Below are 14232 nucleotides of genomic sequence, written 5' to 3'. Positions count from 1 at the left end.
ATCTGAAAATGAGGAAATTCTGTTAAATACCAGCATAACTCGATGATTCCAGAATCGAGTATGGGTTATCAAACTCGATTTTGCATTCATTGAGTTAAACACACAACAAAAACACTTCACGTGCAAACAGGTAATTTAAATTCTCTCGGTAATTCGATTTCTATAGGATCGAGTTCTTTTGTAACTTGATGTTGTCAGTGCCGAGTTTTGAATAGTACAGTTGGAATATTTTAATGCGAAAAAGCCACGATGGCGATCCAATGTGGCGAAAACCTGCTCAAAACTCGACTTCCTAATAGTCGAGTTACTTATGGAACTCGACTATATGATAGTCAAGTATCGAAACAGGGGTATGCCCTTATATAGTTTTGAAACATGGACATATTGCTTAATCTTTTGCTCAATAGGGGCAAAAGCCTAGAATGTCCCTTCTTTGATTGTAATAATAATAGGGTCTGGTTAATGAGTACCCTTAAGACATTTGTTAATAGATCATTTAAAAAAACTTTTGATACCATTTTCATAGAATATATAAAAAAGTTGTCAAAAAATTAGTTACTTTTTAAGGTAAATTATGAATTTAGTCCAATTTGTTCTCTAACATTTCAAATATATTAGTTTTTAAAATGTGTCAAAATGGTTCATGCAAGTAATGCCTTAATGGATGGAAATGATAATGTGACTAATAGCTAAAATATAAATAAAAAAAAATTATTTTCATGCCCACACATACTTTCACATTAGCATTTTTTTTATTAAAAAAAAATTTACACTAAACTTAAAAAAGAAGAAAAATGGAATATATATTTTTAATTCTCTCTCTTCAGCCTCACAAGATTCAAAGACCCACAAGATATGCCTCCACAGCCTCTTGAAGAGTGAGAATAGCATGGAGAGAGAGAGAGAGAGAGAGAGAGAGAGAGAGAGAGAGAGAGAGAGAGAGAGAGAGAGAGAGAGATATTCAGTTGGGTGGGCATTGTTTTTGTACCAGCCCTACTACTAGGTGGAAACTACATAGACACTAAAGAGAGAGGAAGCGGGATTGAGAGGGATAGGGGTTGAAAAAAAAAGTTTCGGTAGTTTATTTATTTTAAGTTCATGTTGATGTGGAAGTACACATGGTAGTTTTTGTGGCATGAAAATAATATTGTATTTATTTACCCTACTTTTTTCTCTTTTTATAAAAAATTTCTAAATATACTTACTAAATCAATATCCTTAGAGCATTTGTTATATTATATTTTCATGCAACACCTAGATCAATTAGCAACAACTCACATATATAGACTTACTACACTTCTATCTGAGCTACTCAAAGAAAACCAAGTAAATTAAATGGATTAGTTATAATAATTGAAAATGATATGTTATTATGGTAGCAAAACCTAAACGAAAAAACTTAATTGTTAACTTTGCATCACAGAGAGTAAGAAGAATAATATATAAATTTAGCTAAATATTGATTAAATAATATTTCAATATAAAAAGATCTCACTTAATTGTCCTTTAAGGCATTAAATTGTAGGGTTGAATTAAATTTATGATAGGATCCACCAATAATAATGTGAGAGGAAAAAGTACGCATTAAACTTTTTTTTAATTGCAATGGTTAGAAATATTTTAATACATATATATATATATATGACAAAATTTAGATACAGTACTTTATGTATTGTTCCTTAAATTCCTCTTTTAATTTTCAGCCATTTGTCCAATTAAAATACTTCAACAAATGGCATTAAAAAAGACAAATTAAGCCTTTTGTTTTCTTTTCTTTTTTTCCTGGGCCCACAATAAAACATTTGCTTCATGTCTCTATAACTTTCTTAACCTTTGAAGTTAGAACTCAAAACAACCAATTTGGCTTCAACAAAAGGCAAGAAGGGCCAGATAGTGGAGAGTAAGATACAGTGACGGAGCTAGAAATTTTGAGTTGTGGGGGCCAAACTATTGTGTCAAGATAAACTCAAATCAAAATCATAATGTTACAATTGTAGTCTCATATGAGTTTTGTTTTGTTTTTTTTTTGCTTGATAAAATCTCGAGAATAGAAAATTTCAACCAAATTGCATATATTATCAATGTTGAATGATTTGAATGCATTAATAGAATTTAAAATTAGGCTAAAAATTAGGGGTTCCACTATTTACTCAAAAAACTTACTACCTAATTATTTCATTTTATGGCAATTGTATATCAACTTCACTCTAAACTCTCTCTCTCTCTCTCTCTCTCTCTCTCTAAGAAGGATTACTAGATTAATTGATTAATGCTTTCTTTTTTTGGGGAGGCCAACTCCTATTTTTTCATATAACCTTTAAATATTTATAAAATATACTTATATTTAAAAAAAAATTAAAAATTTTGGAGTGGCCAAGGCCCCCAAGCATGCATATGACTCTGCCACTAAGTAAGAAGAAGAAGAAGAAGAAAAAGGAGGAGGAGGCAAGGGATGAGGATTGCCTCCATAGAAACCTCCCACCATTGACCTAGTCATCACTAAAGCCCACAACCACCACTTGCTTTTAGCCTTCACTCAAAACCCCAAGCCACTAGTACCTAGCGATTAAGACTGAAACCCCACAATCCACAAGCTACTAAAACAAAAACAAAAAAGACCAATTTGAACCAAACTTGATTTGGGTAGTGTTATTGCAGACTAGTGCTCAATGCAGTCTTGAGGCTTGATAGGTGGATTTGGATTTTTGGTTTTGGAGATTTGGATTTGCAAAGGAAACCATGAGAGAGAGAAAAGGAGAGTTTTTTTATTTTTTTTTATATATTTTTTTATGGCTTTTGTTGATGAGAATGATATAGATTTACTATATGATATTGATAAAAAATTGAAATAAAAAACTTTTTGGGAAAATTGAACTAGATCTCTCAAGTTATTCTTAGCATAAAGAAAAGTTTCAACTTGAAGTCTGAGATTTGAAGACGTATCTGATGTTTTACCATGGGATAAGGGAAGATGAAAAAGAAAGAGAAAACAGAGAAAGAGAATCTTTTTAATGCTGTTTGTTGAAGTATTTAATTAGATAGATGACTAAAAAATATAAGGAGAATCAAATAGCAGTACATAAAGTATTATACTTAAGTTTTTCCTATATGTGTTTATGTGCGTTGCTCGCACCCCCAAACACTTAGACTTAGTGATGAGGTAAAAACTCATTTTGGACTGGTAAATAATTGAGCCCAAATTTAATCTTTTTTTTTTCCTGGTCAAATTTAATGTTGGGTTAACTTATTTGATAGATGACATAAGAACAATACTATAGATAAAAAAAAAATCATATTTATACCTACTACTAATAATCAGTCATATTATCCGTTGTAAAATTTGTTATATTCCCTAGAAATTCTCTTTGATAATAAACAAACCTGAACAACTTTTTTCTCCACCTGGGTTGAGAGCTGTTCACATTATAGGCTCTCATTTCCCGCAGTACTTGCAAAAGCCCATTACTTAATTCAATGGTTACCTACCACGTACGTAATAAACACCTACTTTTTTTTTTTCTTTAAACTTTTCATCCCCCTAAACCTACTCTGTAGCAAAAAGGAGTGAAATTACAAATTAGTAGAGGGCGGAAATCCTTATAAAGTAACAAAGAAAACAAAAAGGCGCAAATTTACAAAACCCTAAAAATCTAAACCCTGCCTTTTAAAACAAAACAAACAAACCAAACCCACTTTTCGGCTCCACGGTTTTTCAATTTCCCCAGTAACATTTAATTCCCTTCCATCTCTACTCTCCCCTCTCTCTCTATATTCTCTCACTCTCATCAAAGTAGGTTTCTTTTGTGACGAATGATGTGTAGTAGATAAACTCAAACTCCTTAACTCTCACCGCAAATAAATTCCTCCCCCACCCACTCTGCATTATTTTCCCAGAAATCCAAATCCCTAAAGAAAATCTCTCTCTCTCTCTCTTTTGAGATATGGATTCACGAGAAGCTCCTCCTTCTTCCGCTACACCTCCACATCATAACATCATGGTTGGCCACCTCCACTCTTCATACCCATTGCCAAACACCAACAACAATTCTAACAACAACAACAACAACACCAACAACAACAACAACAACAGCGCTCCCAATTCTTCTCACATGATCCCTCCTCCTTCCTCCGCCGCACGATTCCCTTTCAACTCTTCGTCCAAGCCGTTTGATTCGCCACATCACCAGCATCAGCACCAGCACCAGCACCAGCACCAGCAGCATCACAACAATAACACTAACACCACCACCACCACCACCAACGCTTCCGCTAGTCCGTACGATCACGGATCGTCGCCCGCCGGAGGCGGCGGCGGAGGAGGAGGGTTTAGCATTGACGCCTCTTCCGCCTCCGCCACCAAGAAGAAGCGAGGGAGACCCAGGAAGTACTCTCCCGATGGCAACATTGCTCTCGGCTTGACCCCTACCCCTACCCCTATCTCCTCTTCTGCCGCCGCCGCCGCCAATCACGGCGCCGGTGCCGACTCCAGCGGGACGGCCCCCTCGTCTGAGCCCTCGCATAAGAAGCACCGTGGCCGCCCACCCGGTTCCGGGAAAAAGCAGTTGGACGCTTTGGGTCTGTTTAAATTTGTTAACTTTGATTGTAATATTGAATAAATTTCTTAGCTTGACAGTTAATTTCGGTGTGCAGGAACCGGCGGTGTCGGGTTTACTCCTCATGTTATTATGGTGAAAGCAGGCGAGGTATGCTATTGAGTGCTAGTTTATATAGTTATGATTCGGAAAATGTAGTTTCTTGGTGAGTTAAAAGAATGATCTTTAGTTAATTATTGTGGTTGTTTGGAAGGAAAAGTGTAGTTATTATGCTAATAAAAGAAAAAAAGGATGAAGATTGCTTATAGTTGAGAATATGTAGTTACCGGGGTGAGTTAAAAGAATGATCTTTAGTTAATTCTTGTGATTGTTTGGAAGTGTAATTGCACTTATTTAGTTAAAATTTGGAAAATGTGGCTACTTCGTAAGTTAAAAGAATGATCTTTAGTTAATTCTTGGAATTGTGAGTTAAAAGAATGATCCTTAGTTAATTCATGGAATTGTTTGGAAGGAAAAGTGTAATTATTATGCTAATGATAGAAAAAGGATTAAAGATTGCCCTAGTTTTTTTAATTTGGAAAATCTGGTGAGTTAAAAAAAAGAAAGAAAGATCTTTTAGTTAATTCTTGTTGTTGTTTGGAAGGAAAATGTAATTATTATACTAATGGAAGAAAGAGGATCAAAGATTGCCCTAATTTATCAATTAAATAAAGTGGCGAGCTTAAATTCAAAATATAGAAGTCTAATAATCTTTTCAAGACACGATCTTTTCTTATTTTTTTTTTGGAGTCTTTATGACATGAATATGGACTCATCATAAGAGTTGATATTCAAAAATTGAGTCACCGAAACAAAGGCGACTCATTTTAAATCGTACGTAGCAAAATGGTTTTACTGCTCATGTTATTATGGTGAAAGCTGGCCAGGTATGTTATTGAATGTTAGTTAAATTTATTTGATGAGAATGTAGTTGAATATGTGGTAGTTTTGTTCGTTATAATTTGGAAAATGTAGCCACTTAGTGAGCTAAAAGAATTATCTTTTAGTTAATTCTTGTAATTGTTTGGAAGGAAAGTGTAATTATTATGCTAATGAAAGAAAAAAGGATGACAGATTGCCCTAATTCATCAAATAAAGAAAGTGGTGAGTGTTAGTTATCAAATTTAGTTGGTGAGAATGTAGTTGAATATGTGGTAGTTTTGTTCGTTATAATTTGGAAAATGTAGCCACTTGGTGAGCTAAAAGAATGATCTTTTAGTTGATTCTTGTAATTGTTTGGAAGGAAAGTGTAATTATTATGCAAATGAAAGAAAAAAGGATCAAAGATTGCCTTACTTCATTAAATAAAGAAAGTGGTGAGCGTTAGTTATTAAATTTAGTTGGTGAGAATGTAGTTGAATATGCGGTAGTTTTGTTCGTTATAATTTGGAAAATGTCGCCACTTAGTGAGCTAAAAGAATGATCTTTTAGTTAATTCTTGTAATTGTTTGGAAGGAACGTGTAATTATTATGCTAATGAAAGAAAAAAGGATCAAAGATTGCCCTAATTCATCAATTAAAGAAAGTGGTGAGCGTTAGTTATTAAATTTAGTTGGTGAGAATGTAGTTGAATATGTGGTAGTTTTGTTCGTTATAATTTGGAAAATGTAGCCACTTGGTGAGCGTCAGTTATAAAAGAATGATCTTTTAGTTAATTCTTGTAATTGTTTGGAAGGAACGTGTAATTATTATGCTAATGAAAGAAAAAAGGATCAAAGATTTCCCTAATTCATCAAATAAAGAAAGTGGTGAGCGTTAGTTATTAAATTTAGTTGGTGAGAATCTAGTTGAATATGTGGTAGTTTTGTTCGTTATAATTTGGAAAATGTAGCCACTTGGTAGCTAAAAGAATGATCTTTTAGTTAATTCTTGTAATTGTTTGGAAGGAAAGTGTAATTATTATGCTAATGAAAGAAAAAGGGATCAAAGATTGCCCTAATTCATCAAATAAAGAAGGTGGTGAGCGTAAAACTTAAAATACTGAAGTTTGATAATCTTTCTTAGCTTTTCAAGATACAATTTTTTTCTTCCAAGTCTTTGTAGCTTGATATGGACTCATCATAAAAGATGATATACAAAAATTGAGTCACCAAAAGAAAGGCGACTCATTTCAAATCCTACTCAAAATGCATATCAGAGTTGGTTTGTTTGTATGCGATCCTACTCAAAATGCACATCAGAGTTGGTTTGTTTGTATGCGATTTTAATGTGCAAAATGGTTTATCTAATGCATTCAATTTCTTTCTTTCCTTTTTGTTTTGTTTTTGTTTTTGTTTTTGTTTTTTGTTTTTTTCCCCTTAAAAAAAAAGTTACAGTAGTATATATGAATGTCATTAAACTTTTGTTTTTATGCAAAGTTGCATCAAATTCTACTCTAACATTCATGGTAGCTTGATTCATTTTGATTTGGGACTACATTGGAAGTATTTTGTTTGACTGTTCTTATGGCAGGAGCTGTATCATTTTCCCAGAATATTAATTTCATGACTTCTATGTCCTTTACAATGCTAGAACAGTGTATTGGTGATAATCACGGCATAATACATTTGAGATAAAACCTGAGGTGGTGATTTGCTGACTTACTCATAACTTAAGTCATTAACAATTTATCAGCTGATGTATGACCCTGCATCTAGAGTTTAAACAGTTGTTGCCTAAATTGATGCATGCATGTAATCTATAACGTAGATTTCACCTGATACTGTCGCAAGTGCCAGTGGTTGGAGAGATGCTGGTAGCTTCCAAACGCCTTGGCTGTAGAGAGAGAGAGAGCTTGTTCTCATGTTAATTTTTAGAGGGGATGGTTCATAATAACAAAGACAAATGACCAAAGGACATTGGTTATGTTAAGCCAATGCGTAGAGATTGTGGCTTATTACCTTGAGCCAATTTCTGCATGTGCGCACACAAATTCCTGGAAAGATAGAGTAATATAAGCACAAAAGTTTACCTGTTTATATGTGATAGAATGTGTGCTTTATTTCTTCTGCCTCAGAGAAGGTAAGTAGCAAGTTGCATACTCTATAAGGAAATAATTTATCATGTCTGAATAAAGAAATAACTTAGCAGTCTCAAACAATGGGACTACCCAGTTTAGATGCGTTCATGCAATGTAACTTTTTTAACATTCAATTGTTCAACTAAGCTAATTGATGACTTTCAAGTGATCAAATTTATCTCTGTATTAACTTCTATTTACAGGGGAGCAACTGCATATTTCTAAGATGCCTATGTTAGACAACTGTGTATTGCCTTCCCTGCACAAATGTTTGAATCAAATTAATTTTTAATTTTTTTTTAGTCCAATGATTGGTACTTAAGATTTATTGTGTATATTTGGATTTCTCTCCAACAAGATTTTGAATCAGTCTTTGCTTTTGGTCTTTTGCATTTTCACTTGAATGACGCTTTAACAATGAACCACATTTAGTTTCAGGTGAGTCGAAAAGTTATTAATATGTTAATTTTGTTGAGTGTGCATTACATTTGTTTGGGTCAGTTGTTGTAAGGCATGAGGACATAGATTGAGGCGCAGAGAGATAACTTTGGTGTTGTCTAACCTGTATCAGAAGGTTGAAAATTCAATTGATTATTATATGCAGTTAAAAGATTTAAATAGTTGCTGTGACTTTTATTTAAGAATTAATACCTCATTTTATTGATTATGTATGTGTGATTTTTAATATGATGATGGGCAATGAGCTCTATTTTAACTGGTACCTTCTCCCCTTATACCTCCTAAATGGAGAGTGAGGTCATGGGTTGAGGTGATAGGAACCCAAGCTGATTTGAGGGTGGCCAAACAGCAGTTAGCTTGGCACATCAAGTTCCGATTTTCGTAGAGCAACTTCTTGAGGATTAAAGACAAGTATTGGCAGTTAATGGTTCGAGTGGGAGGCTTAGCTTAGGGTGAACTCATGTAATAAAAGTCAAATAGTCAAAATTAGTTAGTAGTTACTCTTAGATAAGCTAGAGTTAGTTAGTTAGAAGTCTAACTTGGTTATAACATTTATCAGTTATCGTGTGTAATTCATATAATCTTATGTTAAAAATAATAGTTGCACATGGTAGATTAGTACCAATGAGATGGATCCATGTGGACCATGTAGATTAGGGAAGTATTAGTATAAATACATGGTTGTACTCTCATTTCTACTCATTGAATAATGTTGACAATAATGTTGCATTAGGTATCTTAGACTATTGTAGTCTTGCTTGGAGGTAGAGATTCCCATCAATCTACCTAAATTGGATAAGGAGATTCTCTTGTAGAAATCACAAGCATTTGTCCATCTATCTTCCACCAACATCATTCAATCTCATTATCCATCCATTTGTCCTCTCCATTCCAAACCCTAATTGCATCCCATCATCCCTGCACCATTTTCCCCTTCAAGAACTAATCTCAAACCACCTCAAACCATCTCCATAGTTGCTTCCCTGGCCACGGTTGAGCCTACCCGTGCCTAAACATCTCATCCAAGCCCTCACATCAACAAGAATCTGCTTCTGCTCTTACACCTTCATACATTCCTGAACCCTAAACCCTCATAAATTCTACTTTTCTCATCTTCTCTATTCAAGAATAAAAACAACCAAACCAGTATTGTGTTCTTATCAACGGTGCATGTGTAACTTACCAATAAAAAATAATAATTAAGATGGTGAAGTCATGCAATTATTATGCTATAGCAAAGCAATGGGTTGAAAACAAACTCTTGATATGATTTGTGGTTAGTGTTTAGAGAGGTTTTTGTAAATCATTAAAGCTTGTGAGTGCAGTCTTGGTGATATAATTGTAGCTTTCTTTAACTCCTAACGTCTTGTATATAATGATGTTGTATTATTGGTTGAAATTCTGAGTTGGATTTTAGAAGGGAGCTGTGTGTTCAAATGTAGTATCTTTCTAATTAGCTAACTATTGTGTTTGCAGGATATAGCGTCAAAGATTATGGCCTTTTCACAGCAGGGGCCTCGCACAGTTTGTATTCTCTCTGCTAATGGTGCCATCTGCAATGTTACCCTTCGCCAACCAGCAATGTCGGGTGGTACTGTGTCATATGAGGTAACTTATTTGGTCTTAGATCCATCAGATACGAATTAAGTATTCTTCATGTTATTTTACATATACAGCAATATGGGGACTTGTTTGTGATAGAATAGGTTAAACTGATTTGGAAAGTGCCAAAGAATGATATGCAATCTGATGACAAAATCAAAATACATACATAAATACCATACATACAGCCATAACTATCTGTGTACATATCACATCCTTGCATTGACCTGAAAACTTATTATACTCACATTCTTCATACTTTTTCAATATCATAACAAAACAGTCATGTTCAATACTAAAACATAATATTTCTGTTGAAACATTATTGGTAACAACTAAAGGCAATCAAAATTGACAGTGGTGGTACCTTTTGTCACTTAAAACGTTCTTGTTGAATTTTAAATACCATGGTTTGAATGAAATAGTTATAATCTGTGGCTTAGCCTATCTATGAATGGCCTTGCAATTCAAAGCCAGTGGAAATGTGGATCTTTTGGAGGATACCTTAATGGTTTGAAAAATTAAGGGTAAACAATTTTAAAACTATTACTGACTCTTATTTCCTGAAATATTTCTAAGATTTCTTGTAAATTCAAGCTTTCAAGGGTGCTTTTCATTTTAATGACGTACTTACCAAAATTCAAGCGTTCAAGGTATATGAAAGACTGCACCCTGCAATTTCAATACAAATATTCAGTTTCCTAAAGTGAATTAACAATGAATACAGATGAAATTTTCATGATACCTTTCTCTGTTTATTAAAATAGATATGCTAATATCAGAAACAGAAATAGAGAAATATGCTCAAAATCTTTTTATTTATTTATTTTATAAAGTAATAAAAACTTTATTAGAAAAATGCTACTTCATGCAAGAAGAATGAAGTAGCAAAAAGATATATACAAAAAATTGAGTGTTTTTGAGTTATTTTTGAGATGAGATGCAGGAGTTATAAGAGGAAAACAAAAAATTGGCGAGGCATGTTAAAGTGCTAATGTTTTTTCTAGTATATGAATTTATTTCCGAATCTAATAAAGGAAATTTTTTAGAATAGAGTGGCTAAATTTTAGGTTGGCTTTCAACCTATCGCAACCCTCCTTTATTGGGCTTGGAATCTGCTGTGAACAAAAATATTTGACAACTAAGCACAGACACAATTAAATGAACTATATCAGGTTTAAAAATTGTAATTTTAATTCTCCAAGTAAAAGTTCATGGAGGCACCATGACAGCTTATCTGTTTTTAATATATGGAGGACAGCTGTTGCTGTGCTGTGCGGTTTTACTAGCATGATCATGTTAAGGACTGGTGTTGTTTCTTGGCTATGTAGGACCCTGTTTATAGAGGTTGATTTTTGACCAAAGAAGCAATGTTTGTGGTGCAATGGTAATTGAGGATGACTGTTATATGACAAGGTCGTTGATTGATTTGAAACTGGGACTTGCAGTGATCTTTTGTAGTGTGTTAATATATATATATATATATATATATATATATATATATAGAGAGAGAGAGAGAGAGAGAGAGAGAGAGAGAGCCTTGCAACATGTGATGGATCTTTCCACATTGATGGCTTTGAGACCATAAGTCCCAAGAATGATTTAATGGAGCTAACACTATTCTTTCTTACTAATTGTCTTTTGTCTTTGTTTTCCTTTTATTGGAAAATTATGGAGTGAAGGGGAACAAAATGAATTACCTTTAGGAACCTATGTTTGTCATATTGGCTAGGGAGAGGAGATTGGAATGGAACTTGATGAGTGCTATGCACAATAAATAAGAGTGCCAGATCTGATAATGTGGTTCATAAATAGAAACTATTGTTTATGCAATAAAGATTAATCCTGTTAAATATCTGACTTCTTTCAAGTGATTTAACATTCGATACATCAAGATGGCAATCTATGCCAAGTTTTCTATATTAGGTGTGAGTAGTCTGGTTATTAAGAGTGTGATTGTTTCTCCTTTTCATTTATATACACAAGAAATGCATTAAAGCTTTCTCTGGCATGCCTTCTGCGTAAGATGATGCACTGCAGTTACCTGCCAAGTGCTGCCTAGTGGTTGGAGCCTTGGGATGTAGACCTAGGTGAGGTTCCACGTCTTCAAAAAAAAAGAAAAAAAGATGCATTGCAGTTATTTTAGTTTCTTGTTTACCACAGAAGGAAATGAGATTCCAACCAAAAAAGGAAAAGTTATTAGTAGTTTTCCATTTAGTCAAAAAATGTATGGCATGATTTTCCAACCCAGGCACTCTTCTTGCTTTGTAGCATGTTTTGCTTTTTACTTTTTTGATGGTGTGTTTGATAATAAAGTTAGGATGTGCTTTACTTATCACAAACTAAAGTTACGATGTGCTTTATATAGTAGAATGCTGGACAACAGGATTTATGATAAATATAATTTACTATAATGTTTCCTGGAAAATGTTGAGTTAGATTAGTTATTATAATGCAGATAATACTTGTAAGAAGAGAAGTAATGTAGGTAATGGTTGCTTCTGTGCATGAGCATAAACTACTTAGCCCATCAAAAGTGAAGGTCCCTAGATTGCCTGGCAACTAATTTTGGATGGGTGGGGTTAGTTGCCTGTAGGTTTTGCTGGCTAGAGGTGAGTCTAAGGGGCTCTTCTTTAAAAAGGATTCCCGCGTTATTGAAAAAAGAAAGTGGGATTGCTCAATGTAGACCAATGATATTTTGCTGTAAGAAAATGCTAGTGCTAGTTGAAAGTACCAAATAAGGTCAGGATGGATATAATGGGATTTGGATATGACCCTTAACTGTTGAAATCCATGGCTGGAGAGTGGTTATAATAGAAAATATCTGTTATATGGTGTTGGTTATTTTAGATGAAGCTTATCTCTAAGTAGTTTCCTTGATTTATAAAGTATCACAGACGACGAAGGGTTTGTTGTACGTGTCATGAAATTTCAGTTATGTAAATTGTGAATAGGTTCATTGCAGAATTGAAAGCTGTAAACAATATTAATGTTATGACTTTTTGAGTTTTTTCTTCCTCGATTACTGACATTATCAATGTTTGTGCTCTATGCATCTTACCCTTTATATGGTAGACTAACTGTAGGTATATTGCGGTCGTGGCTTGAATAACCATGAACTGTGATACCATATTGAATGACGAGATACTCATCTGACCTTATGTCTTTCAAGGTTCATTTCTAATTTTTTTTATTGGTACTTACACATGCATTTGGTGGGTTTTGAACTGGTGACATGCTATTTGAGCTAGAGCTCATTGGTTTTGAGATTTAATTTTTCTTCCATATGCATAAATTTTCTTTTTTATGGTGTTATTGTTTTATGCAGGGTCGGTTTGAGATTATTTCTCTATCAGGTTCCTTTTTGCTTTCTGAAAACAATGGTAGTCGCAGCAGAACAGGTGGTTTGAGTGTGTCCTTGGCAGGGTCAGATGGTCGAGTATTAGGTGGGGGAGTTGCTGGAATGCTAACTGCAGCAACGCCTGTTCAGGTATTACTCTACTTTATTTTCTAATTTGTGCTTCATTTATGAATTTATGATGAAATATTCTCTTCCTGCACATTTAGTAAGTGTATGAAGTGGATCCTATGTACTGATGTGGGCGCACCAATAAACGTCCAAACATCTGAGGAATTGACAAAGATACAAATACATTTTGCCTTTTTATTTTAACTGTCTCAATGGCTACCAGGTCATCGTAGGTAGCTTTATTGCGGATGGGAAAAAATCAAACCCTAATAACCCGAAATCTGGGCCTTCTTCAGCACCGACATCCCAGATGTTAAACTTTGGTGCCCCTGTGGTCGCAGCCAGCCCTCCCTCTCAAGGGGGCTCAAGTGACTCATCGGATGAGAATGGTGGTGGTAGTCCAATTAATAGAGGCCCTGGACTCTATAGTAATCCAGGTCAATCCCTCCATAGCATGCAGATGTACCAACTCTGGGCTGGCCAAACTCAACAGTGAGGATGCTTCCCCCTTTAACAGTTCAGTGCGCTGGGTTATTGACTCAGATATTCTTCTGCGTAGTGGGTAGAGCTGAATTCCAAAAGCTAACAAAATGCATTATTTGAAGCAGCTGGAGAGGTGTCTATTTCAAGTTCTCTAGGTCGGGTCACTTGCTTTTTTTTATTTATTTGAAGTTAGTCTTCGTTCATTTCCCCTACAACATAATCAAAAAAAAGAAAGAAAAGATGGCTATTGTTCATAGCTGAGGGAATGCCACCTGATTTTTAGGATGTCACTTCAAATTGCTTTCTAAGTATTTTAGATCTATATATTTCTTTCCTGTTAGCAGTTTATGGACTTTTAATGAGATTTATAGCAGTTTTTTCAGTAGAGTTGAGTCTCATTTTCTTTCTTTCTTTTGTTTATTCCACAAGTAAGAATAATTTTATTAAATGGAGACTACTTCATCTACAATGGTCACAAAGTTGACTAAAAGTTAAAAAAAAAAAAAAGGGAATTATGTTCAAAGAGGATGGAAACTTTAAAAACCACGGAATCAAGCAAAGAGCTTTCGAAGGTCGTAGAGATTGATCCTTAAACGTAATTATTATGTTCGCGTTAGACTCTATATCAA

The 14232-nt window shown here is 34.3% G+C and overlaps 1 protein-coding gene across 1 annotated transcript; it reads left to right on the top strand.

Annotated features, from left to right (window-relative positions):
• The first annotated feature begins 3644 nt into the window (after positions 1–3644).
• On the top strand, positions 3645–13988 carry LOC142613280 (uncharacterized). The gene is made up of 5 exons (XM_075785567.1): positions 3645–4575; positions 4651–4703; positions 9526–9657; positions 12980–13141; positions 13344–13988. Exons 1-5 carry the CDS (start codon positions 3942–3944, stop codon positions 13614–13616), a joined length of 1254 nt encoding a protein of 417 aa, XP_075641682.1. The 5' UTR covers positions 3645–3941; the 3' UTR covers positions 13617–13988.
• Positions 13989–14232: the final 244 nt, after the last annotated feature.

The sequence above is a fragment of the Castanea sativa genome, chromosome 10, assembly GCF_040712315.1.
Source record: "Castanea sativa cultivar Marrone di Chiusa Pesio chromosome 10, ASM4071231v1".
NCBI classification, from domain to species: Eukaryota; Viridiplantae; Streptophyta; class Magnoliopsida; order Fagales; family Fagaceae; genus Castanea; species Castanea sativa.
Note: the sequence above shows the minus strand (reverse complement) of the source record. Positions and strands in the feature narration are given on the sequence as shown.

What these genes read in the sequence shown, in the direction of transcription:
- LOC142613280 (XM_075785567.1), top strand. Translation starts at nt 3,942, where the DNA reads ATGGATTCACGAGAAGCTCCTCCTTCTTCCGCTACACCTCCACATCAT. An exon ending in AAAGCAGTTGGACGCTTTGG is followed by an intron (nt 4,576 to 4,650) that starts GTCTGTTTAAAT and finishes TTCGGTGTGCAG; the next exon opens with GAACCGGCGGTGTCGGGTTT. An exon ending in GTGGTACTGTGTCATATGAG is followed by an intron (nt 9,658 to 12,979) that starts GTAACTTATTTG and finishes TGTTTTATGCAG; the next exon opens with GGTCGGTTTGAGATTATTTC.